General features: G+C 38.7%; 1 protein-coding gene across 7 annotated transcripts in view; it reads left to right on the top strand.

Annotated features, from left to right (window-relative positions):
- The first annotated feature begins 15,359 nt into the window (after nucleotides 1–15,359).
- nlgn1 (neuroligin 1) overlaps nucleotides 15,360–27,757 on the top strand; it is a 517,723-nt gene continuing 505,325 nt past the window's right edge. For 4 of the 7 annotated variants that reach the window (XM_059989133.1, XM_059989108.1, XM_059989098.1 and 1 more), the window contains exon 1: nucleotides 15,360–15,717. In XM_059989133.1, the coding sequence (XP_059845116.1) occupies nucleotides 15,597–15,717 (121 nt within the window). In that variant the 5' untranslated portion in view covers nucleotides 15,360–15,596. Of the gene's footprint in view, nucleotides 15,722–25,644; nucleotides 25,653–27,757 lie in introns of all 7 variants that reach the window. The other 3 variants (XM_059989126.1, XM_059989142.1, XM_059989117.1) reach the window with 2 other exon arrangements.

Raw genomic sequence — 27,757 nt, 5'->3', positions numbered from 1 at the left:
ACAAATAGTGTTATAGAAGTTTGTATTTCTACTACCTTATTGAACAAAGTGAAGTGTCAACAGTTAGCATGTAAACAAATGAGGGTCATTGCACTTGCTCCCTTTTCAATCTTCCTCGCTAAAGTATGTGCCTCAGTTTAAACAATTTTCACTCTATAGTGGAATTGATATGGAGTATAAACCAGGATCACCTCAACCTCAATCATCAATTTTACGGTATACAGATGGTGTTTGCAAAAGTGTACATTTGAAGACCAAGCTTGAAATCATTATTGACTCCTTCTGTGAGAAATTTCCAGGAGGGCTGAAAGAGTGCTTCAAGAATATTTTAAAAATCTCATTGAAAAATTGATCTTCTTGATGACTCTGCCCATTACCATTCAACTGAAAGGAGGGAGTGTGCCAACAGTGGAAATTATTCACAGCATCCCAAATAACCCTTTGCATCTTGCATTCTGTGATCAACCCAGGGCAGAATCAATGGAGCACAGAGGAATTTTCAACTTCCTCCGAAACCATAGAACTGGAGAAGACAGAAAGTTTATCATGATATCAAGAAACTTTTTTTTAAAAAAAGTTGGTAGCTGAGTTTAACTTGTAGATAATTTTTGCAAAGTTGATAATTCTGTATTTTTCTTGATGCTTGAAATTATACATTGATAAAACTGATGCTATTATGTAGTGAATCTATGAGTAGTGAACAAATTTGGCAAGATGAATGAGTGGGTTGGTGGAGGGGAATTGGTTGGGCCTCTACTCAAGAAAGAGACAGAGAAGGTTTCAGACCATCCTGATGTGGAATGGAGATGTAAAGGACTTTATGTACATGGTAAAGATGAGTCTGCTGCAACCAAGGAACTGGGAACAGTCCAGTGGCAGAAAATATTGGAGTTGGATATGTGGGAAAGAATTGGACCCATTAGGAAGAAATAAGTTTGGTGGGGTAAGAACAGACTTCCAGAATAGTCCTGTTTGTGAATTTTGGGCAGCAGAAAAGAGCAGACAGTACTGAGCTGGAACACTATAATTCTGGAAGCTGTGGAGGGAAGACTCTTGTGGAGGTTATATTTTTCTGGATGAAACATGATTTGATATTTGATGATGAAGTTCATAATCCAAAGGAGGTAAGAGGATATGCCTGAGAGCTGACGCCTTGCCTCTGGAAGATAGAAGTCATTTTGCCAGACCACAACAGTTTCCCTTCATTCTTCCTTCTCTGATGTGGAGGATGTGACCATCCTGACTTGCTAAACATGCCACTTTCTCTACATTCAACAACTCTCACATTCTTTTATCCATATCTTTTGTCTATGTTCTTGCTTCACTCACTAACCAGACAAACTTTTTTACAACTTATCCCAATGGACCTTGATTTTATTTTATCAGGGACATCTCGCTGTTCCACCCTCAATGTAGCTTTACAAACTGAATCCTTTCCAGTTCTGATGAAGGATCCCTTACTTAAAATGTTGACCCTGCTTCTTTCAACAAATACAGACTGGATTGAGGAGTATTTTCTGCATTTCTTATGAATAAAAATTTGGATGACATTGAAGAGGATATATAGATAACAGCAACACTGGTGGAGTGCTAGGCATGAAGATGTTATGATGATCTAGATCACCTGGAAATGTGGGTAAAGGAATGGTGTGGAATTTATCTCAACCAACTGTGAGGTGATATATTTTGGGAAAATAAACTGGAGCAGGACAGACAAAGTAAATGATAGGGCCCCAGGGAAAAGACCCTGGATTACAAATACATTGTTTCCTGAAAATGACAACATAGGTAGTCAAGTGTGGGAATAAGGCATGCAGCATACTCACATTTTTTTGGACAGGGCATTGAGTGGAGGAATTGGGATATCATGTTCCGGCTGTCATGAAACCATTCCTAGAATATTATGTGTGGTTCTGGTCTTCATTATCGGAAGTGTGATTAAGCTAAAGAGGATGCAGAAAAGATTCACAAGCATGTTGTAAGATCTGTATAGCTTATGATATAAGAAGTGGCTGGGTGGGCTTGGGGCTGTTTTCCCTGGAGTGAAGGGGACCAAAATTACAATGCTTAAAAGACATTTGGACAGGTTTAAGTGAGGGATATGTTTTGAGGGATGAGTCCAACGTGTGCAAATGGGACTATTCTGGGAACTGCACCTTGGTCGCATGGGTGAATTGGGCACAAGGGTATATTTCCCTGCTGTATGATTTTCTGTCTTTATTTCATTATAGGTACTATTCTGACTCAATGACAGTGCATTAGTAAAGAAGTGATATATTGTTGAAGGTGTGCTTTGAAAAAAAATTCATTGAACTGTGTTGCACTCTGTATTTTCAAATGAAATAACCCACACAATTGCTTTAACTCAATAAAGAATTATTGAATTATTTTATTTATTACATTAGCTCTGTGGAGCATTGTAAAATGCACAAATTGGCTCGCATGCTTGCCACACTCTAAAATAAATGAATTGATTCTTCCCCTACAAAGGGCAGTGAAAGTTATTATTTGAAGGTGAGTTCATTATTTAAGCAAAATTGACTAACAAAGCTGAACAAGGGTTACTTCACCTCTGCCAAGATAATTTGCTCAGAATTGTTCAGTGTGTCAAAAGTGACAATACTCTAGCCAGCATCAATTTTGTTTCAGACATTAGAGGAGCATTCTAAGTCACATGATATGCAATGTTCCATAAGTTTTAAAATCAGCAGTCATGGACATCATGCAAATAATAGTGTACAAACAGTGATTCATCAAAGTTGTGCAGAACTCTGCCTCTGCTATTATACATAGCCACAGACTTTTTGGGACCACTCACACAGATTGACCTTGAGTGATAGGGTAAGTTGTAGCCCTGTAGATGCAGTTCTACCTGATGCAACATTGTGCTATGAGAAATAACCACCTAATGATTGGATGGTTGTGATTGGGGATACTTGGGAACTTACTTTAAAAAACAATTATGACTTCAGAATAAGTCTTCAGGAACTGGACTCCAAACTTCAGGTAAGATCTGCTGCTGCACTATTTGTGAATCATTAGAATATTGTGACAAAAGCATGAGGCAAGTATTGCACATTGATTGATGGCACCAAAAATGTCCAGAAGCCTCCATGTATGACTATGTATGCATGGAAGATTACAGAGGTATTTCTAGATAATTTTCGTTTGAACCCACAGTTGAATTGGGAAAACGAGGTCACTACAGGACCTCAAGAGAGAGAAATTGTAGAATGTCTAAGGGATGGCTTTTTAGAACAGCTTGTTGTTGAGTCTTCTAGGGGATTGGCTATGCTGGACTGGATGTTGTACAATGATTCAGACGTGATAAGAAAGCTTAAGGTTAAGATACCTTAACCCTAAGTTAGGGCATTAGTAAGGAAGTTGAGAAGCAGGACCAAAAAGGTAGTAATCTCAGGATTACTGTCTGTGCCATGCGATAGGGAGAATAGGAATAGGATGAGGTGGAGGATAAATGTGTGGCTGAGAGATTGGAGCAGGGAACAGGGATTCAGATTTCTGGGTCATTGGAACCTCTTGAGGCAGGTATGACCTATACAAAAAGGATGGGTTGCACTTGAATCCCAGGGGGACCAACATCCTGGCAGGGAGGTTTACTAAGGCTACTGGGGAGAATTTAAACCAGAATTGTTGGGGGGTAGGAACTGAATTGAAGAGACTGGGGAAGAGGAGGTTGGCTCACAAATAGAGAAAGCTTGTAGACAGTGCAAGAGGGAGCATAGACAGGTGATAGAGAAGGGACATGCTCAGACCGAAGGCTTGAGATGTGTCTATTTTAATACAAGGAGTATTGTGAACAAAGTGGATGAGCTTAGAGTGTGGATCAGTACTTGGAGTTATGATGTGGTGGCCATTACAGAGACTTGGATGGCTCAGGGACAGGAATGATTACTTCAACTGCCGGGTTTTAGATGTTTCAGAAAGGACAGGGAGGGAAGCAAAAGAGGTGGGAGCGTGGCACTGTTGATCAGAGATAGTGTCACGGCTGCAGAAAAGATGGACATTATGGAGGGATTTCTACGGAGTCTCTGTGGGTGGAGGTGAGGAACAAGAAGGGTATTTCTTATAGGCCGCCAAATAGTAACAGGGATATCAAGGAGCAGATAGGGAAACAGACCCTGGAAAGGTGTAATAATAACAGAGTTGTCATGATGGGAGATTTTAATTACCCCAATATCAATTAGCATCTCCCTAGAGCAAGATGTTTAGATGGGGTGGAGTTTGTTAGGTGTGTTCAGGAAGGTTTCTTGACACAATATGTAGATAAGCCTAGAAGAGGAGAGACTGTACTTGATTTGGTATTGGGAAATTAACCTGGTCAGGTGTCAGGTCTCTCAGTGGGAGAGCATTTTGGAGATAGTGATCATAATTCTATCTCCTTTACAATAGCATTGGAGAGAGATAGGAACAGACAAGTTAGAAACGCGTTCAATTGGAGTAAGGGGAATTATGAGGCTATTAGGCAAGACATTGGAAGCTTAAATTGGGAACAGGTGTTCTCAGGGAAAGGTATGGAAGAAATGTGGCAAATGTTCAAGGGGTATTTGTGTGGAGTTCTGTATAGGTACATTCCAATGAGACAGGAAGGTTATGGTAGGGTACAGGAACCGTGGTGTACAAAGGCTGAAATAAATCTAGTCAAGAAGAAAAAGAAAGCTTACAAAAGTTGCAGAGAGCTAGGTAATGTTAGAAATCTAGAAGATTATAAGGCTAATAGGAAGGAGCTTAAGAAGAAAATTAGGAGAGCCAGAGGGGCTATGAGAAGGCCTTGGTGGGCAGGATTAAGGAAAACCCCAAGGCATTCTACAAGTAGGTGAAGAGCAAGAGGATAAGATGTGAAAGAATAGGACTTATCAAGTGTGACAGTGGGAAAGAGTGTATGGAACCATAGGAAATAGCAGAGGTACTTAATGAATACTTTACTTCAGTATTCACCATGGAAAAGGATCTTGGTGATTGTAGTGATGACTTGCAACAGACTGAAAGGCTTGAGCATGTAGATACAGTATTAAGAAAGAGGATGTGCTAGAGCTTTTGGAAAGCATCAAGTTGGATAAGTCGCCGGGCCCGGATTAGATGTACCCCAGGCTACTGTGGGAGGCAAGGAATGAGATTGCTGAGCCTCTGGAGATAATCTTTGCATCATCAATAGGGACGGGAGAGGTTCCAGAGGATTGGAGGGTTGCGGATGTTGTTCCTTTATTCAAGAAAGGGAGTAGAGGTAGACCAGTGAGTCTTACTTCAGTGGTTGGTATGTTGATGGTGAAGATACTAAGAGGCAGGATTTATGAACATTTGGAGAGGCATAATATGATTAGGAATAGTCAGCATGGCTTTGTCAAGGGCAGGTCATGCCTTACGAGCCTGATTGAACTTTTTGAAGATGTGACTAAACATATTGATGAAGGAAGAGAAGCAGATGTAGTGTATATGGATTTCAGCAAGGCATTTGAAAGTAAGGAGGCATGGGATCCAAGAAGACATTGCTTTGTGGATCCAGAACTGGCTTGACAACAGAAGACAAAGAGTGGTTGTAGACAGATGGTGTTCTGCATGGAGGCCAGTGACCAGTGGTGTGCTTCATGGATCTGTTCTGGGACTTTGTGATTTTTATAAATGACCTGGATGAGGAAGTGGAGGGATGGGTTAGTAAGTTTGCTGATAACACAAAGGTTGGAGGTGTTGTGGATAGTGTGGAGGACTGTCAGAAGTTACAGTGGGACATTGATAGGATGCAAAAGTGGGCTGATAAGTGGCAGATAGTGTTCAACCCAGTTAAGTGTGAAGTGGTTCATTTTGGTAGGTCAAATATGATGGCAGAATATAATATTAATGGTAAGACTCCTGGCAGTGTGGAGGATCAGCGGGATCTCGGGGTCTGAGTCCATAGGATGCTCAAAGCAGCAGCACAGGTTGAGTCTGTGATTAAGAAGGCATACGGTGTATTGGCCTTCCTCAATTGTGGAATTGAATTTAGGAGCCAAGAGGTAATGTTGCAGCTATATAGGACCCTGGTCAGATCCCACTTGGAGTACTGTGCTCAGTTCTGGTCACCTCACTACAGGAAGGATGTGGAAGCCATAGAAAGTGTGCAGAGGAGATTTACAAGGATGTTGCCTGGGTTGGGGAGCATGCCTTATGAGAATAGGTTGAGTGAACTCGGACTTTTCTCCTTGGAGTGACAGAGGATAAGAGGTGACTTGATAGAGGTTTATAAGATGATAAGAGGTGTGGATAGTCAGAGTCTTTTTCCCAGGGCTGAAGTGGTTGTCACAAGAGGGCACAGGTTTCAGGTGCTGGGGAGTAGGTACAGAGGAGATGTCGGGGGTCAGTTTTTTACTCAGAATGGTGGGTACGTGGAATGGGTTGCCGGCAACAGTGGTGTAGGCAGATATGATAGGGTCTTTTAAGAGATCTTTTGGATAGGTACATGGAGCTTAGAAAAATAGAGGGCTATGGGTAAGCCTAGTAATTTCTAAGGTAAGGATATGTTTGGCACAACTTAGTGAGCCGAAGGGCCTGTATTGTGTTGTAGGTTTCCTATGTTTCTAAACCCGTAGGGAACATTGGTCATAATATGATCAAGTTCACTTTGAAATTTGAGAAAGAGTAACTGAATTCCAATGTGTAGGTATTTCAGTGGAATAAACAAAATTACAATGGCATGACAGGAGAACTGGCCAAGGTTGACTGGAAAGAGACACTGGCAGGAAATACAGAAGAGCAGCAATGGCTGGGGTTTCTGCAAAAAATGAGGGAAGTGCAAGACAGATATATTCCAAATAAGCAGAAATTTTCGAATGGAAGAAGGAGACTCCCATACCTGAGAAGTGAAGTCAGAACCAAAGTAAAAGCAGAAGAGAGGGCATACAAAGAAGCCAAAGGTAGTGGGAAGATAGAGGATTGGGAAGCTTTTAAAAACTTGAGAAGGAAACTATGAAGGTCATTAGGAAGGAAAAGATGAATTACGAAAGGAAGTTGGTGACTAATATCAAAGAAGATACTAAAAGATCCTCTATTTTTGTGGATAGAGGTTTTTTCCCAAGACTGAAATGGCTAGCACGAGAGGGCACAGTTTTAAGGTGCTTGGAAGAAGGTATAGAGGAGATATCAGAGGTAAGATTTTTATGCAGAGAGTGGTGAGTGGGTGGAATGGGCTGCCAGCGACAGTGGTGAAGGCGGATACGATAGGGTCTTTTAAGACCCTGGACAGGTATATGGTGCTCAGAAAAATAGAGGGCTATGGGTAACCCTAGGTAATTTCTCAGGTAAGGACATGTTCGGCACAGCTTTGTGGGCAGACGGCCTGTATTGTACTGTAGGATTTTCTATGTTTCTAAAAGCTTTTAAAGTATATAAAGGGTAAATGAGAGCTGAGGTGTTAGGGTCTGGTCTGGAATCCATGTTCCGGGTTTTGATCCAGTCCGAGGGCTCCGGACTCCAGGTCCTGCAGTTGTCCCTCCCGTGATCCCTCCCTCCGGACTCCAGGTCCTGCAGGTGTCCCTCCCATCACCCGTGATCTAGTTAGGACCCTCCTGGCTCAAGGAGGCACACCTGTAACTCATTGAGCTGCAGGTGTTTATAAGGGGCCTTGGGACTGGGACCAGGTGGGTGGTCGTTTTGATCTGTTTCCTGTTTCTCTGCTGGCCCCGAACTCTTCTCTGCATTCTGTTATCCTGCCCAGGCTCTGATCTACTCCTCATCATGCTTCTCTGCCCCGTACCAGTAATGCCAGGTTGGTCCTCTCCCCCCACCTTTCTTCCCATGCGCTGGTCCCGCTTCTCCGCTTGTTTGTGTTGTTCACGTGGTCGAGCTGTCTGCTGGCCATTCCTGATTTTCCTGTTATCATGACTGTTGTGTTGGTCACCCTGGACCTATGCCTGTTCCTACCCCTTCCCTCTGTCGGGCAGGTCTGGCTGACCTGCTGCTGCCCGGCAGTGGATCTGCCCATCCCTATCCCTTGCCTCCGTCGGGCAGGTCTGGCCAACCTGCTGCTCCCCGGCGGGGGTTCTGCCCTGTTCTCCTCTTCCACCCGAACCCTGGGATTGTGCCCCACACCTGCCTAGGAGTCCGTGTCGTGCCCAGGCCTCCGGTGTTTCCGCCTGGGAGACGGCCCTACCTGGGACATATGCGGCCCGCCCAGGGAGGGCTCTCCGCTAGCCTATCACCACCTGGACCTGTCTGTCTGCCTGCCTGCCTGAACCCCGGGGACCTGCCTGAACCCTTGGAGCCTGTCTACCTGAACTTGAACACAGGGAGCCCGCTCCGCTCTGCCTGCCTGACACTCTATCTACCTGAACCCCAGCTCTACCCTTAAGTGCCATGGCATCCCCATCCTGCCCTCCCCCTAGTACTTCAGTGTCTGTGTCCTGCGTTTGGGTCCATCCGGCCACGTTCCTGACATGAGGGTAGATATCGGAACAATAGCAACTGACACTGGAGATATTGTAATGAGAGGCAGAGGAACTGAGTACGTTGTTTGCATCAGTCTTCACAGTGGAAGACATCTGCAGTATACCAGACATTCAAGAGTGTCAGGGAAATGAAGTATATGCAGTGATAATTACAACTGAGAAGGTGCTCAGGAATGTTAATGGTCTCAGGGTGGAAAAATCTCCTGGACCCGAAGGAATGCACCCACAGGTTCTGAAAGAAGTAGCTGGAGGGATTGCGGAGGCATTGACAATGAACTTTCAAGGATCGATAGATTCTGGCATTGTACTGGATGACTGGAAAATTGCAAATGTTACTCTGCTATTTAAGAAGAGCGGGAGGCAGCAGAAAGGAAACTATCGACCTGCTAGCTTGTCATCAGTGTTTGGGAAGTTGTGGGAATCGATTGTTAGGGGTGATATATATGGAGTACCTGGAGGCACTTGATAAGATAGGCCAAAGCTAGCATGGTTCACTGAAAAGAAAATACTGCCTGACTAACCTAGAATTTTTTGAGGAAATTACAAGCAGGGTAGACAAAGGAGATGTGGTAGATGTGGTGTACTTGGATTTTCAGAAGGTTTTTCACAAGGTGCCAAAAATGAGGCTGCTTAGCAAGATAAGATCCCATGGAATTACAGGGGAGTTACCAGCATGAGTGGAGCATTGGCTGATCAGTAGACGACAGAGTGTGGGAATAAAGGATCCTATTCTGGCTGGCTGTGGCTTACCAGTGGAGTTCCACAGGGACCACTGCTTTTTACAATGTATGTCAATTATTTGGACTTTGGGAATAATGGATTTGTGGCTAAGTTTGCCAATGATACAAAGATAGGTGGAGGAGCAGGTAGTGTTGAGGAAGCAGAGAGCCTGCAGAGAAACTTAGATAGTTTAGCAGAATGGAGAAAGAAGTACAATGAAATACTATGTTAGAAAGTGTATGTTCATGCACTTTGGTGGAAGAAATAAATGGACAGACTATTATTTAGATGGGGAGAGAATTCAAAATGCAGAAATACAAAAGGACCTGGGAGTCCTCGTGCAAGATATCCTGAAGGTTAACCTCCAGGTTGAGTTGGTGGTGAAGAAGGCAAATGCAATATTGGCATTCATTTATAGAGGTATAGAATATAAGAGCCAGGATGTGATGTTGAGGCTCTATAAGGTCCTCGTGAGACCACATTTGGATTATTGTGTGCAGTTTTGGGGCTCCTTATTTTAGGAAGGATATACTGACATTGGAGAGGGGTCAGAGAAGATTCACGAGAATGTTTCCAGGAATGAAAGGGTTACTATATGATGAAAATCTGGCAGCCCTTGGGCTGTATTCCTTGGAGTTAAGGAGAATGGGGGGGGGCAGGATCTCATAGGAACATTCAGAATTTTAAAAGGCCTGAACAGATTAGATATGGCAAAGTTATTTCCCATGGTGGGGGAGACTAGGACAAGAGGGCATGACTTCAGGATTGAAGGACGTCCATTTAGAACAGAGATGTGGAGAAACTACTTTAGTAAATCTGTGGAAATTGTTGCCACGAGCGGCTGTGGAAGCCAAGTCATTGGGTGCATTTAAGGGAGAGATAGTTAGGTTCTTGATTAGCCAGGGCATCAAAGGTTATTGGGAGAAGGCAGCGGAGTGGGGTATGACTGGAAGAATTGGATCAGCCCATGATTGAATGGCAGAGCAGACTCAGGTTGAATGGCATACTTCTGCTCCTATGTCTTATGGTTTTAATTGTAATCTAAATTCCACTGAATAACATATAAAACTGTTCTTCTGTACAATTGAACTTCTTGGTCATTGAATTTTTTTTGTAATTTATTTTTTTATTGAAGTTCATCATCAAACAAACATTTCCATAAGATGTATTTCAGACATTGTACATATATATCATATAATCATATATATCACAAATCTCCACGAAGTATTTATCTGAGGTATACACTTATAGAAAAGAGTAGAAAGAGAAAACAAGCAAAAGGAAAAAACTGTACAAGTAGGGAGTGATTTTTTTTTTACAACATATTCATTAATTTGTGAGAATAAAATCATGCCTATGAGGCATTATGTAGTTAAACCATTTTTCCCAGTATGAATCAAATTGTTCCAGCTTATGATTAACAGATGCTGTTATCTTCTCCATTTTGGAAATGTCCATTGTAATTTCCATCCATGTATTTAAAGTTGGGCTCTCCTGTGATAACCATTTCCTAGTAAGAGTCTTTTTACCAGCCACCAACAGTATATTCATTAAATATTTATCTCTTTTCAGCCATTCTTGAGGTATATATCCAAAATATATGGTCTTACTCTCTGAGGGTATTTCACATTTAAAGATGTCTTGTAGGGCATTGTGTATCCCCCTCCAATAGTTTTTGATAACAGGGCAGTCCCAAAAATATGATAATGATTTGCATTTTGATTTCCACAATTTCTCCAGCAAACAGGGAGGTTACTATCATAATGGAATTTCTGAGAGGGTGTAATAAAATATCTTATCAAGTTTTTCCATCCAAACTCCCTCCATTTCTGTGAACTGGTACACTTTCATTGATACCTCCATATTATTGTCCATTCTTCCTCAGATATAATTATCCCTCCTTCCTTCTCCCATTTTGTTTTAATGTATGAAGTTGAATGTGTTTTAAGATTTGACAACCCTTTATACATGCTTGAAATAATTCTACTACCGTTATCTGAATTATATGGTCTTCCAAATAGCTCTATCAAGCATGTACTTGCCTTGGTTACATTTTAAAGCGTCTTATTAACATATTGTCATATCTGTAAATACCGATTAAAAAATCTTGTTTTTCTAATAAGAGTTTCTGTTTAAGTATTTCAAAACAGAACAGTGTTCCTTCTTTCATTATGTTGCAAAGAACTGTTACTCCTTTCGCTGTTCAGTCCTTAAATCTAGCATCCAATTTATTTGGTGTAAAATCCAAGTCATATGCACACCATTTAAGAATTTGGATATCTCCATCTAGATTATATTCTTTTACAGTAGTTTTCCATATTTTAAGAGTCCATTTCACCCATGGGTTATCAATAGTATTTATGTACCTTTGCAGGTTGTTATCAGCCAAAATTGCTTGTATGGGGATGGGAAGTACCCGCTCCTCAATGTTTTTCCATTGAGCGTCATATGATGGGTTGCACCAACAAATCACAGCGCTCAATTGTGCTGCAAAATAATAATCTCTAAGAGAAGGTAGGCGCCATCCCCCTTTTCCTTTGCTAATTGCAAAGTTTTGAGACAGACTCTAGGCCTCTTACCCTGCCAAATATACCTTGATAACATCTTGTTCCATTCATTGAATTGATTTTGATTAATCTCTATTGGTAGGGTCTGAAAGAGATATAACAGTCTGGGCAGTATATTCATTTTAATAGACTCAATCCTTGAACTGAGACTGAAAAAAGGAATCAAGTTCCATCTTGCCATATCTTCCTTAATTTTTTTATATAAAGGCTGATAATTACCTTCTGATAATTTTGCCAAATCTTTTGGCATAATGATGCCCAAATATTTGAAAGACTCTGTGTGCCCTGCCCAGGGATATCTACTTTCAATTTCTTTTGGTGGTCTATAGTAATATGAAAGTAATTGGGTATTATCTATGTTGATCTTGTATCCCGATAATTGACCATATTGTTCAAAGGATTGCATCAATTTAGGTAAAGAGTATGTTGGTTGCCCTAAATAGATCAAAATGTCATCTGCGTAACAAGCCAATTTATGCTTTGTCCCTTTAATAGTAATTCCCCTGATACATTCATTTTGTCTGATGTATTGTGCTAATGCTTCCAGATATAACACGAAGGGTAGCGGTGACTATGCACAAACCTGTCTCTTGCCCCTTTCTAGGGTAAGACTAGTTGATAAATATCCACTGGTTTTAATCCTAGCAGTAGGGTTGTCATATAGTGTCTGTATAGTTTTAATAATTGTGTCTTGGAAACCAAATCTATGTAAAACTCTGTAAAGAAAATTCCAATTAACCAAATCAAATGCCTTTTCAGCATCCACTCTTATCACTATTGCTTCGATTTTTTTTTGGATATGATCCATAACGTGAAATGTCCTTCATATATTATCTTATGTTTGGTATTGTCATATAAAACCTGTCTGATCATTATGTATCAGTATGGGTAGAAACTCCTCTAATCATTTGGCTATGATGGAGGTAAATAATCTATAATCTACATTAAGAATGGATATTGGTCTAAATGACCCCACATTCCTTTTTATCCTTGCCTTCTTTTGGTATAGCTGAGGATATCACTTCCTTCCAACTGGGTGGCATTTGTGCCTTTTTTTTAGAGCCCAGTTCAGTGTGGGGAGTAAAACAAGAATTAACTTATTTTTAAATTCTTTGTACCACTCCGCCGTATGCCCATCTGATCCTGGCGATCCTGCTTAATTTAAGCCTACTAATCGCAGCTTTTAATTCAACTTCAGTTATGTCAGCAGTCATCGTTCTATTATGTTCTTCGCTTAATGTGGGTAACTCTAGAGAATTCAGGGAGGTGTCAATTTGGGTTATGCTTCCCCCTGGAACTTTGGAATATAGAGTTTTGTAAAACACTTCAAAAGCTTCTTGAATTTTACTTCACTTACTTTTTTAAAATCATTTTGGTTCTTGGGTCCCTAATTCTATGAATTATATTTTCTGCTATCTTTTTTTCAGTTTCCACACCAGTATTTTCATAGATTTTGATCCACTTTCATAATGTCTCTGTTTCAGAAACATTAAATATTTCCTGATTTCTTGCGTAGCTGAACTATTAATTTCATTCCTAATTCTTTTAATTTCTCCTAATATATCCTGTGCCAAATTCAATTTGTGTTTTTTTTAGTTCCTTCAGCCTATTTTGTAATTCCTCGTATGTCTTATTCCTTATTTTTTTTCTTATATGAAGATATCGCTATAATTTTTAAGACAGCCTTCAGCGTATTCCATAAAATGGGAGGTGAAACCTCTCCATTATCATTAAATTCTAAGTAGAGACCAATTTCTTTTTTAATTTGTTCCTTAAAGTACAGATCAGTGAGTAGACTTGAATTTAGCTTCCAAATAGTATGCTTTGGTTGTAGGTCAAAATATATAGGTGCATGGTCACTTACATCTGTTGTCCCAATTCCACAGGTGTTTATTTTGTCTTTGTCTTTTCAAAATGTTATGAAATAGTCTATTCTTCTATATACAGAATGGGGAGCAGTATAGTGAGTGTAATCCCTTCTGTTGGGGAAAAGGTCCCTCCATATATCAATTAAACCAACAAACTCAAAAAATGTATTAACTTTCTTATGTAAGGATTTTGTTTCATAGGTTTTTCTATTGGAAGAGTCTAACTTTGGTTGTAATTGTAAATTTAAGTCTCCCCCACATATCAGGAGACCTTCTGTTTCTGTTACCTTAATATCAGTAATTTTCTGAAAGAAAGCAATATCACTTCCTGGGGGTATGTATATATTCAATAGAGTAACTGCATTTCTGTCTATATTCCACCTTACCAAAATATATCATCCCTCTTTATCTCCCATTTTGAATACTTTTTCAAAATTTAACTTAATTGAGATAAGAATAACAACTCCTCTCCTATGTCCTGATTTATATGAGGAGAAAAACAAATTAGTGAAGCCCATTCTCTTTAGTTTTCTATGCTCATTATCATTTAAATGAGTTTCCTGTAAATATACTACATGGGCTTGTTCTTTTCTTATTTTGGATAAAATTCTATTACGTTTGATTGGATTTAATAGTCCATTGACATTAAAGGAAATCATTTTTACTTTGTCCTTAGCCATCTGTATTTAGGTCACTAAATTTTAAAGTGTGTTGAAGAAAACAGTTTGAAAGTTGTTGCCACCCTTACTATGGCCTTACCCTTTGAAGATATATAAATTTTACATAGTCCATAAGCTATAACCATGATTGGATAATAACATTTTGAGTATAGTATGATACATTTCCAGCTGTCACTCAAAACCTCCTTTTGAATCAAGTGGCTGGTCTTAAAGTTATCAAATTGTGTTAATATGATTGAAAGAGAGTTTTCATATAAGTTTTATTTCTTGAATTCTCATTATATATGGAGATTCATGGAAAATCTTAAATCATATGTGCCTTAGAAAACTTGAACTTTGCCTGAATTCTCATTATAATCATAAGAAGTGCAATGATTTAGTGAATTCAGGTGTTTTGTAGGTATTAAGAAAAACTAAGTATATTGATATGGGAAAAGATTTTTCTAATATCAGAGTGGGTAATTTTTAAAAATAATATGAATTATTCTTTTGCTGAGAAATCAGCCGGAAAGCAGAACTTGATGGCCTTTTCACCCATATCACCAGAGATTCAAATATGAATGCTTGTTTAATCCATTATGATTAATATTTTTATTGGGTTAGAGGAACTTGTAACTTCATAAGTGAAATATTGTTGTCTTTAGAATTTGTTTTGATATTTGCAACTTTTTTTTTACAGGTCACAGTTATCCTGATAACAGTTGATTTGTCAAAGGAAACTCACTGTGGATTGTCAGTTTCTTCATGTGGACAGAAAAAAGAATGTTGACTGAACACTAAATCAAGTGAAGATGATTATCCAAGTCTGAAACCTATGGGGAAATATTTCTGATGTAGAAAATTAACATTTTCTCTGGAACTCCTTTTAAGCAGAATCCTGTGTTTACTGAGATTCCATCTAATATCAAGGAGAAACGTTGCTTCTGTATCTGTGGCAAACAATTATACATAATGTCACTTCACAAAGAAAGGCCACCATGGCTTAATTGCATATTGAGAGTGGTGATGATGCATCCAGTGCGAAAGGGATTTGATATTACCTTTTTTCTTTGGATACTGGGATTTACATTAAAGGGTAGCCTGGTGCTTTGCCAAAAACTAGATGACTCTTACCCAGTGGTGAATACCAATTATGGCAGACTGAGGGGGATCAAAAAGGAACTAAGTAATGAAATCTTGGGCCCGGTAATCCAGTATCTTGGTGTACCATATGCTGCTTCACCAACAGGAGAACGTCGTTTCCAACCTCCTGAACCCCCTTCTTCTTGGTCAGAAGTACGAAATGCTACCCATTTTGCGCCAGTCTGTCCCCAGAATATACATGGTATGTTGCCAGATGTTATGCTCCCTGTGTGGTTTACTACCAACTTGGAAGTAGTTGCATCTTACGTCCAAGAACAGAATGAAGATTGCCTCTTTTTAAACATATATGTGCCTACAGAGGATGGTGAGTGTAAGCCATAAGGAACAGGAAAACCTAAAATTAATCTTTGCTAAATGTTAAACCTTGTTTTGTTTTTTAGGAAGCATGATATAAGGTTTGCATGCTGTGATTTGTTTGTGTGTTTATGTGTTTGTGGGTGTGTACATGCATGAAGCTTTCCCAATGCATCAGATCTGTATCTTGTCCCACTCATTTTTTTTTACACACTATGGCACGTCCATCAAGGTGGAAGTTGATTTTCAATCCCCCCTCACTGACTTAAGAAAAGGTACATAGTTTTCCCATTGTGTGTGGAGGCACAATGAGTTGGAAGCCTGTCTTTGTAGAAAGGACAATTTTAAGTCAGTTGGTGGTGTTGCATGCTCCTACTGTCTGTGATGGAGCTCATGTTATTTTTTAGTCTTTTATTCATTTTTCAGTAAAAAGAATATCGAAGGAATGTGCCAGAAAACCGGGCAAGAAAATATGTAGAAAAGGAGGTATGTATAAAGCCTGGAGCAGAAGAGGTTGTACTTCTCATCCAGAGACCACTGATACTTTGAGGCAAAGGTCAGCAAATGTCATGTAATTTATGACATTAGTGAGCACATCAGAAAGCATGGAATTAAAAATCACTTGATAGACTCCAGTAAAAATCAAATCTTTATATAATTTTGTCCTTTAGCTAGCTTTACAATATAAAAAATTATATATGCGTCAGATCATTCATGTATTTTACTAATTGTATGTGCTGTTATTTAAAGAGTGCACAATTTCTGTTGCTTATGGTTGTTATCAAATATTCTGTTGAAAGATGTTCATGGCTTGAGTCTATGAAGGTAAATAAATTCATATGGAATAAATAGTACTGAAGCAACTACATTGTGGTGAAATTATTGCTACATGCAGTGATTTGTGATCTGGTTAACTTCCAAGATTTACTTGTTCAAGAATACTTTCTCATGAGAATTTTTGAGATATAGTTTTACTGGCAGTAATTTTGAGAGTTCCGGAGTTTCTAAATTACATATAAGGCAACAATAACATTAGCACTGTTTACCTGTTTTAAAGGGGCTTATTCCACTTCTACAGTTGCTTCATAGTAGTATAGTGTCAGGAAATAAAAGAACATTTTGCTGAATATGGTCAAAGAGCAAAAATATGCAGATGCTGGAAATCTGAAATAAAATCAGAAAATTTTAGCAGATAAAACAGCATTTTTTTTTCATGAGCATAAGATAATCATGTCTGATTGCATGCAAGAGCCTTATTATCACTGGTTGAGGAAAAGGATCTTCATCCAACAAGCTTAGTGAGGATTCAAACTCACCACTGAGATGAACAAATGCAAATATATTTTTATAAGGTCATAAAAGCAATTGTTTTAAAAGTTAGTGAACAAGAAATTGTGTCTTATTTCTCATTTATATTCAATTAATTCAAATAGTGCTAAAATACAAATGTAACATGATTTCAATTCAAATCTCTAATATTTTGATAATATCAGAACCATGTTTAATAAGTTACTTAAAATGAAAAACCTATAGTGAAAATAATCACACTAGAATGTTTAGCATTTAATTGAAATTCAGATTATTTAGATAAATTTGGATTTGTATGTCTATTTCATGGGAACAGTACAAATGAACAGGAAAGTAACATACCTTAACAGCTGACTGGAAACTATTTCTTGTGAGCATCCAGCAAGAGGGCAAATAACTACGTTTACTTTTCTTACCATGCCGCTCACTATGAAGAGATATTTAATCTTACAACAATTAAGTTTATTCTTTTTAATATACCTGATCCAGTTCTATTGATGTTAAGGAACTTCACTCAAAAATTAAACAAAAACTAAAAACTTGTTCAGTGAAAAAAAATGTTTATTTTAGAATTCTGCAGTTTCTTAAAAAAAATGTTAAATTCAAAAAGCTGAAATGTTAAAATACATTCCTAATGTATATTTGAAAGAATTTTATTTTTCAGTGAATGGTTTTAATCTTCATTTTCAATTACTAAAGTAATCCAGTCCATGTAATATGAACACAATAAACATGTCACCTCTTTTTGTTGAATGATGTAGAGGAGAGCTGTGTTCTTTCTGCAGAATATTATCAAAACTGCAAGGACTAAAAAGATTTACTAAGCTGAGTAAAGGGATTATGACTAGCTTAGAGAGAATTTGAATTTTAAAATCTGTGATTATAGAAATAGATAAGTGCTGTATGTTCTATTTTGACTGATCTTTTCTCCACCATTGTTTCAACAAAGCTTTACAATAGTGGAGCCAAACTTTGGAATACTCATAACTAAAATCTCATTTGCATTATACATATGAATGGAGATCAGAAAGGTGATGTGTGGTGGCTCCCAAAGGGTTCAGGTAGATATAGCCACAATTTAGAAGTTAGGCCCTACCCAAACACCCTCACTGAAATAAAGGTAATTCTGACTGATTGGTTGTGTGTCCATGATCAATTTTCCAGATCAAGCACTGGTTGCGTTCAGATTACCATGTTTTCAAGATCTCAAACAAATTGGGTGCCACAATCTATAACTTCATTGCCAAAGATTCTGGTTTGTCAAATTCTTTCTTCTGAGTTTGGCTTAGTGACAGATTTGCAGATTTGGTGTGATTCTGGCAAGTACAAAAAGTATTCCCTGCATTCCTGAATTTTTGAGGCCAATAGGTTCTACACTTGAACTTTTAGTGAAATATAAACTAAATAAAATATTGAGCTATGCATATTAACTCTGAGATATCAGGAGGACAACGTGCATTAGGGAAGGGATGTTCTAGCTCAAGCTCGGAATGGCCTTGGCAATATCAATGAAACAGAGAAAATAAAAGAAACTGCAGTCTCTGCATGGGAGATGTATCTCTCTATCTGTTAAATGCACGCAATGAAATATCACTTAGAAAGACTGTGGATGACTTCCTCCCTGCCTTGTTCTATATTGCTGAATTGGTTGTCTTTGAAGATTTTGTAACAGTCATCCAGTCTTCAGGTGCTGTTTGCTTTTGCATACTCTTTGTAACAAATGCCCACCAGTTCAAGGATTTTAAGTTTACTTACGTAGATGGTCGATGAAAACCTATCTGCTTGTCTTTCCGTTTTAAAACTGTACTAGTTATTGCTAGTTCTTCTGTTACAATTTCCACATTCTTCCTTTGCTGTGGAAGAATTATGTAGATTCTGGAAAACTTTGATAGCCTGCCAAAATAGTTTTTATTTTTGCATAGGCCCAAATATCAACTAGTTGATTTACTAAGTGACTGAAGTATTTATTAACTTGTATATCTAAACATATACAATATTATTTCCAATAGGGGCATTAGGTTATGACACAAAGGTGGAAATACTCACTGAATTATCTTTAGCTGTCAAATAAGAGTAATGGAATGCATAATAGCGAAGGCTCCTCCTTCACTGTATTTACTGATTTATGTTGTTGCCATGTTTAATGTAATTCCTGAACTTTCAAAAGTAAAATATATCATTAGTGGGGTGGAGATCTGAATTGAATTCAGTGTGATTTTAAGAAAAATAAACATGTTTGTGCTTCCGGAATTCCAAATGACATCTTATTAGAGCAGCTTGTGATTGAGCTCACTAGGCATAAGACAATTTTGGATTGGGTGGTATGTACTGAAGCAGATTTGATTAAGGACCTTAAAGGAGGAAGTGATAATAATATGATAGAATTCACTCTGCAGTTTGAGAGGGAGAAGCTAAAATTGGATGCATCTGCAGTACAATTGAGTAAAGGTAACTACTGAGGCATGAAAGAAGAGCTGGTAAATTTGATGGAAAGTACACGCTAACAGGGATGATGGTAGAGCACCAATGACTGGAGTTTCTGCAAGTAATTTGGAAGAAACATGATTGGTTCATCTTGAAGCAAAAAGAAATGTTCCAATGGGAGGATGAGGCAAGGGGTTGAGAAGGGAAGTCAAAGAAAGCATAAAAGCAAAAGAGAAGGCATGCAATATAACAACAATTGATTGTAGCTAGAGAACTGGGAAGCTTTCAAAATGCATTAGAAGTCAACTAAAAAGCAACAAGGAGAGAAACGATGAAATATGAAGGTAAGCTAGCTAATAATATAAAAGAAGATGTCATAATTGTTTTCAGATATTTAAGGAATAAAAGAAAGTTAAGAATGAACATCAGACTGCTGGATATTGACACTGGAGAGGTAATAATGTGGAACAAAAAATGGCGGATGAATTGAATAAGTATTTTGCATTACTCTCTAATGTGGTAGAGACCAGCAACATGCCAGGAATTCAACAGAGTCCAGGGGCAGAAATGAGTGCAGTCACTGTTACTAAAGAGAAAGTGCTTCTGAAACTGACAGGTTTGAAGGTGGATAAATTACCCAGACCAGATGGACCACACCCCAGGGTTCTGAAAAAGGCAGCTGAAGCGATTGTGGAGGCATTAGTAATGATATTTCAAGGATCACAAGATTCTTGAATGGTTCCAGAATATTGGAAAGTCAGAAATGTCACTGCACTCTTCAAGAGGGGAATGAGATAAAAGACAGGAAATTATAAGCTAGTTAGCCTGATTCCAGTGGTTGTCAAGTTGTGAGAGTTTATGATTAAGTATGAGGTTTTTGGTACTTGGAGGGACACAATAAAATAGATGGAAATCAGGGGAAATTTTGCCAGACAAACAAACCTGTTGGAATCATTGAAGAAATAATTGGAAAAATAAACAAAGGAGACTCAGTGGATGTTACTCATTTTGATTTTACCTGAAGCTTCTAACTCATATTGTTGCTGGCTAATCAGTTGAAATTCCACTGTCCTTCTAATAGATGTATTTTTTGTCTTGCATTGTGACTGTATATTGTCTACCCTCGCATAGAATTTGATTATAATTATGAGCTTCCTGTTCAGTCTTCTTTTGATACTCTAGTCTTTGATTCAAGTTATTCCAAAATGGAACTGTAGCTCAACTTATTGTATGCGGGTGAAGTGTTGAAGCCATTATTTTCATAATTGCTGAATGATTTCTTGGATTTTATTCTTTGAGAGATTGTTTGTCTTCATAAGAAAAAAGTAACAACACCACCTTTTCTCTGTATAGATTTCCCGTATTTGTTCTCCCTTAATTTCAAGGCATTCAAATTATTTCAATTTTGAACACTTCTTCTCTGGCAGTTAAAATATTGTATTGCATACAGTATTGTAGGAAACAAGCAGATAAATGGAATTATTGTAGTATCTGGAAATGTTAAATCATTAATACCAGAAGATACAAACAATGATGCATAGTTATATAAGATTACAGATGAGATTTATGGATGTGGAGACATTTAAGAAAAATAAATGTTTTTGGTATTTATTTTATTATATTATTGGGAAGGACCAGGAGTTTGGGAAGCAAAGTTGATTTAAGATGTGTGTAAAGCTTGATGTATCAATAGATTCAGGTATTTTTTGATAATTTGGCAGTAGGGCCTGTAATCTGAACTCAACAATTTATTAATTGGTGAAAGAGTCCATGGTTAGTTAAAATTCTTTGGAATCATTTCAAACAGTGTTGAAGAAGGTAGACGTAGCTTATGAAATAATAACCTTTTTCATAATTTGGTTAGTTATGTCTTGAAGAAATGTCACATTATGGGTAATCCTGGATTTCAAAATGTTTTGCATCAACTCTAAAGGAAGAAAGAATCATAAAAATCAGAAGGAATTCCAAATTTCAGTTTAATTGTACAAGCTAGAGATTAACCAACTGTCCTGTATGTACTGTATTTTGCCAGTCTGTTTTAACAAAGTTGCTTAGAAGTCTAACTTGAAAGGTAGATCTCAGAATATATTTTGTAAAATGCTAGTATCATTTTTAAAGCAGCAAATAAATTGTGACAAAATACTTCACATGCATTATCTTACTTTGCAATACCTGTTCTAATGCAGTATTTGTCTCTCCCAATATTGAGGAATGAATTTTCAAGTGAAGACAACTGTTTAATTATTGAAATAATTCATGCAGCTGAATCACATTGTCTTATATACCATTGAGATATTATTTTATATTTCAGAGAGATTCTCAGATAGGTCTGCCAGTGAGATTCCTAAGAGATTATCACAGAGAAAAGGAGCGGAAATCACCATTGATAGATGTCCGAGCAGACAAAAGTGCTGGCAGTAAATATGGAAGGAAATCCAGAGACTCTAGAGACTGAATTTGAAACTGAATGTAAGAATAGAGCTGAGGCTGATCAGAGATCAAAAGAGAAGTTTACTCATGGAACAAAAGGCATGGCTAAAAATTGAATAAATCATGTCAGTCTTCCCCAAGATATCTCAGCAAAGGAAAATTGATTTGTGATTCTGGTTGGAGAAAATATTGGCAAAGAAGAATGACTAACTGCTAAACCCATAATGATTAAAGGAGGAAGTATCAGAGCCTTTTGCTATAATTTTCCGATCATTTATAGATCCAAGAATGTTGCCAATGGACTGAAAATTGTAAATGCTACCACTGACTGGAAAAAGACTGGAGTAACTACAGATTAGTCAGTCTAACCTGAATGTTAGGGAAGAATCTGTAAACAATAATCAGGGTCAGAATTAATTGATGAGAGAAATCCCGCATGCCTTTGTTGAAAGAAGATTATTTGTACCTTGATATTTTAGTGAAGTAACAGTGAAGGTTGACATGGTATATATTGCAGGTTAATATGGTATATAAAATTCAAAGTCATAGAATAGAGAGTTGGTAGAAGGAAGCATTAAGTTTTTGAAAGATTTTCCAGGTTGGAGAAAATATAAATTGGACTTCCTAGGACCGTTGTTTCTTGTGAATATATGTTAGCATTCTTAAACTTAGGTATATAAAAGCACTGTTCCCAAATGTGTAAATGTCACAAAACCTGGAGGTCTAATAAACAGGATGGTGCATAACAACAGATTTCAAGGAAATAGAGATTGGTGGAATGCAGAAACAGGTAGCACATTAAATGAAATGCTGAGAAATGTGAAGTATTTGGAAGGAAGAAAGAGAAAATCCAGTGTAAACTTGTCTGAAATTTCTGACAGATATAACCAAGATCTGGGAGAATACTGTATGTAAATTTATCAATAATGGCATGATCAGCTAACAAAATTGCTAAAATATAAATGGGAATGTGAACATCCAGTTCCGAGCACCATACTTTAGGATAGATTCAAAGTCCTTGGAGAGCATACTGAAAATGATTCTTGGTTGCATGCATACAAAATTGTGAAACTAGAGATATTGTTCTTGGAACAGATGAAGTTGCAGAGAAACAGAGAGCTGCTAAAAATTATGAAGAGTATAGATGGAGTAGAAGATGAACTCACCTGGTAACAACTAGGAAACAAAGAATGAAGGCAATTAGCAAAAGAGCAAAAGGACTGCCAGGGAGTAGCAGTGGAGACAGATTTTGGAGGAGCAATTCTTTGAGTCTAGGATCTGCAAAGTACTGAGTAACAACACATCAAAGCTTCTAATTATTTGGAAAACCAATAAACTGTATTGCTCAGAAGGACAAGGGCAGCTGTTGCATAGCTAAAGAGGTATCTGCAGATTTGCCTCCAAAGCACAGACCATCCTGTATTAGAAATACACTCAGTAGCCACTTTATTAAGTATAGGAGTGGAAACCTGTTTGGTCTTTTGTTGCAGTAGCCATCCATTTCATGGTTCGATGTGTTGTGCATTCAGAGACGCTCTTCTGCACACCACTGTTGTCACATGTGGTTATTTGAGATACTAGCTTGAACCAGTCTAACCATTATCCTCTAACCTTATTAACAAACCTGAGAAAATCTGATGATGCCAAACAATACACACAAAATGGTGGATGAACTCAGCAGGCCAGGCAGCATCAATGGAAAAGAGTCAACATTTCGGGCTGAGGCCCTTCATCAGGACTGGAAAAAAATGAAGAGAAGTCAGAGTGATAAGGTGGGTGGAGGGGAGGATGAAGTTCTTCCTTGATTTTCTACCCTTGCCTAGCAGATTCCCTCTTCTCCTTTGCCTCTTTTATCAATCAAGTTCCCAGCTCTTTCCTTCACCACTCACCCACCCTCCGGTTTCACCTACCACCCACCAACATGTACTTCTTCCTCCCTTACCTCCACCTTATTGCTCTGACCTCCTCTTTTTTTCCAGTACTAAGCAAGGGTCTCAGCCCAAAACATTGACTGTTACTCTTTTCCATAGATGCTGCCTAGGCTGCTGAGCTCCTCCAGCATTTTGTGCGTGTCTCTCACTAACAAGGCATTTTCAACCACAGACCTGCTGCTCGTTGGATTTTTTTAAAATCTTACCATTTTCTGTCAACTCCAGAGCATGGGTTCCACGGACCCCTTGCTTAATGGGATTGGACCATGTCATATAGCAGGAAGGGAACTCCTGTCGTAGAGACAGTTGTGTGTGAAAATCCCAGGAGATCAGCAATTTCTGAGTTACTCTAGACACTCCATCTGGCACCAACAACCATTCCACGGTCAAAGTCACTTAGATCACAATCCTTCTCCATTCTGATATTTGGTCTGAATCACAATTGAATCTTTTGACTATGTCTGCAAACTTTTTATGCATTAAGTTGCTGCCATTTGATTGGCTGAATAGGTATTTGCATTAATGAGCACATGTACAGGTGTACCTAATAAAATGGCAATTGAGTGTATGTATGTGTTTTTTTTCTTGTAGCTGGGTCATGTTGCTACACTATTGAATGGACCTCTTGTATGATAAAGATGAACTCTTGAATTTGCTATCTACCATACCATAGCCTGTGCATCTTAGCGTCTACCTGTACGGCACATTCTCTGTAACTCTATATTCTGCATTATGTTATTGTTTTTCCTTTGAAATGCCTGAATGTACCTATGTTGTGAAATAATTTATCTGGCTGTCATTTAAAATGAAAATTTTCACTCTACCTTGGCACATGTGACAGTTAAACTAATTACAACTACCAACTCTGGTACCTTTACCACAAAAGAATTTCTGGGTCAGAACAGGGTCCCTGTCTCCTTTAGAACTGAACAAAGAAAATGCTCAATGTACCACAGTTCCCCAATTCACTTTCAAGAGAGTGTCAGTGTCCTCTGACTGTATTTCATGACTAGCAGTCCAAACTATATTCAACAATCAAATCAAAGTTAAAATCTAAATGTTCACTGACTAATCACCTCGAGAGCATTTTTTGTGTTTATCTTTGTTTGGCCTTCTGTTACACTGAACTCATTTTTCAGTCTCTGCAGCCAATCTAATGGAAGCCTTGTAGTGGCAGCAGACTGAATTGGCAAGACAGCATGCTGAGTTTGTATGACAGAAGTCTAACCCAGATAAATTTGAATGTTTTTTCCCAGTGCTAAAATATAAACCTTAATCTTGGCAGTCAAATGCCACTGAATTAGTTAGGTCTGTATTGTTTTTATGTAGTTTGCCATAATTTTGATGCACTCCAGGCTCCATAGTACTGTGCAAAGTAAGAGCTGTCCTCCAAGCATCTTGACATTTCATGCAGCTTGCTAGCAGGCCTGTCAACAACCCACTTTTTTGGGGAGTTTGTACATCAGCCTTAACTTTTGGGCTGTTCAGTGCAATTTTCATCTCAGTCCTTTGGAGCAGAATTTGTGAGAACTTGCCCTATTGCAACCAGTATATCCTTTCCATCTGCTCAAGGAGTAAAACATTAACAGCTGTTCATTTGTTACATGCATATCTTGCTGCTTCTGCTGCCAATGGAATTCAGTGTCAACAATTTAGTGTAATGATTGTATCTGAGAGTTGCCTCTGCTATGGTCGTATAGTTTGAAGTGACTGCAATACTAACGTGAGCTTTAAAGAAGCAGTAGTTGCGCAAAAAAGTTACTTGGGAATATTTGGTATAAGTTGTGAATGATAGAAATGTGTGCTGAGTGGAGTATGTTATGCAAAGTAAGTTGTGAGGCTAGTTGGTGCAGTTGTTAGAAGGAATTTACGTTTGTCCATTTGGACCTTGGTGACACAGTGGAAGTTATTAATTTTTCAGCATTCTATCCATGTTTGGGAGTTTCACTCCTTGAATTGAGCTTTGATGGAGCCTTCCTTGAAACAGAATTTCATTGTTTGAAAATCATAAATACTTGCAGATGCTCGGTCTAAAATAACAGCAAAAAAAGTGCTGGAGACATTCAGCAGGCTAAGCAGCATATTTGGCAAAAGGTTACCTCTGTTTAGATGCTGCTTGGCCTGCTGTGTATTCCCACCATATTCTGTATATATTTTATCTTCATTATGGACTTGGATGTCATCAAGAAACCTTGGATGAAGATTACTTCTCCTTACTATATGTCTAAAAAGGAATCCAGTGCTGCAACAAATGTGTGAGATCTTCTGTGTCGTACCATCTTTCACCAAACCTCCCCAAACTTTGGAATAATTTCTAACTCTTTAAAGTATATGTTTGGCTTGAATCAGTGCATGCTAGGTTTAACTGGTGATAGCCTATTTTTTTTTATAAAATTCTGTCTGAAGGCCAAGGATGACTGGCTTCCAGGGCTGGAAAGAGTGGGGTGTCATTTACATGCAGCTACAAGATCTTGATATAGAAAATGATTAGGTCCAATAGCAAGGGGATCCAGAAAGATAGAAGTCTAAGTTCTGTTGCGTGGACTAAATATGAAGACTATTGAATCCTCCATTTATATCTTGACCAAATACACACAGATATGTACCGATATTCAAATCATACACAGATACAACTAAGCACATATGCATATAGAAAGCCATAAATATTTTGACTATCCTGTTCCTCAACCATCTGACCCAAATCTCTTCCTACTCTCAGACCTTCCATCTTTCCCATTCCTTCCCCTTCTTCCAAAAACCCCTTGCTCTTTCACACACCTATCAAACTCTCTTGTCCTCGATATCAGCTAAAAAATGCCATCCCTTCTCTCAGTTCTTCCACCTCCACCACACCTGCTCCCAGGATGAGGCTTTACATTCCAGGACTAATGAGATGTTCTCTTTCTCCAAAGAAAGGGGTTTTCCTTCTTCCAATATCAATGCTGCCCTCACCCCATCTTCCTACCACCCAACCAGGGATAGGGTTCCTCTAATCCTCACCTATCACCATAATTTTCCATTAGCTCTGCCATCTCCAACTGGATCCCTCCACCAAGCACATCTTCACCTCCCCTGCCCCCCACCATCACACTTTCTGCTTTCTAAAGGGATTGCTTAATATGGGACTCCCTTTCATGGTTCTTTTGAAGACCCTGACCTGAACTCACTCTGTGACTATGGTTCTTCGTGGGGAGGGACCCATTCTTGGGGTTTCATAACTGGCTGTTGTTTGGCATGCCAAGGGCTTGGCCTAAGAATTCGGCTTGCCTTTGGATGCCCAGGATCTTGGGGCTCTCGAGATAGGTGGATTGAAGGTCAGTGTCATGGCAGGAGATCCATTTGTCGTTGGGTGAGTCAGAAGATCTTTGGCTGTGTGCCCAGAAACTCAAGATCTTTGGGCACAGAGCTCAAAAAAAGCAATGTGACCGTCTTTTAACATCATAAACCATCGAATTGTTTGTTATGTCTCCCCTCTTGCTGTTAAATGGTGACATCTCTTTCTCCCTTATTAGAGAGAGAGAGGCTGCGGTATGTCGAATGCCGGGTGAACAAAGTAGTCTTTGGAGTACTGCAAGTTTATGTTTTTGCTATTGCTTTGCTCATACTTGAGTGCTCGGTGGCGGGTGCTGATGCTTTTTTTTTGCTGGTGGAGGGAGGAGCGATCGTTGCTTGCTGCCACTTACACATGGGAGGGAAGGGAGCTGGGGGGTCTTTGGGGTTCTAACATTTAACTGTTGGTCATTCTTTGGGGCGCTGCTCTGTTTTCATGGATGGTTTTGAAGAAAAAGCATTTTTCAGGATGTATATTGTTTTCATTTCTCTGACATTAAATGTACCTTTAAAACCTTGTCCATTTGCTTCTCCCCACTGATCTCTCTTCTGGTACTTATCCTTGCAAATGGAACAAGTGCTATAGCTCCTCCCTCACTACCATTCAGGATCCCAAACAGTCCTTCC

Source organism: Hypanus sabinus, chromosome 2 (genome assembly GCF_030144855.1).
Source record: "Hypanus sabinus isolate sHypSab1 chromosome 2, sHypSab1.hap1, whole genome shotgun sequence".
Classification (NCBI taxonomy): domain Eukaryota; kingdom Metazoa; phylum Chordata; class Chondrichthyes; order Myliobatiformes; family Dasyatidae; genus Hypanus; species Hypanus sabinus.
Note: the sequence above shows the minus strand (reverse complement) of the source record. Positions and strands in the feature narration are given on the sequence as shown.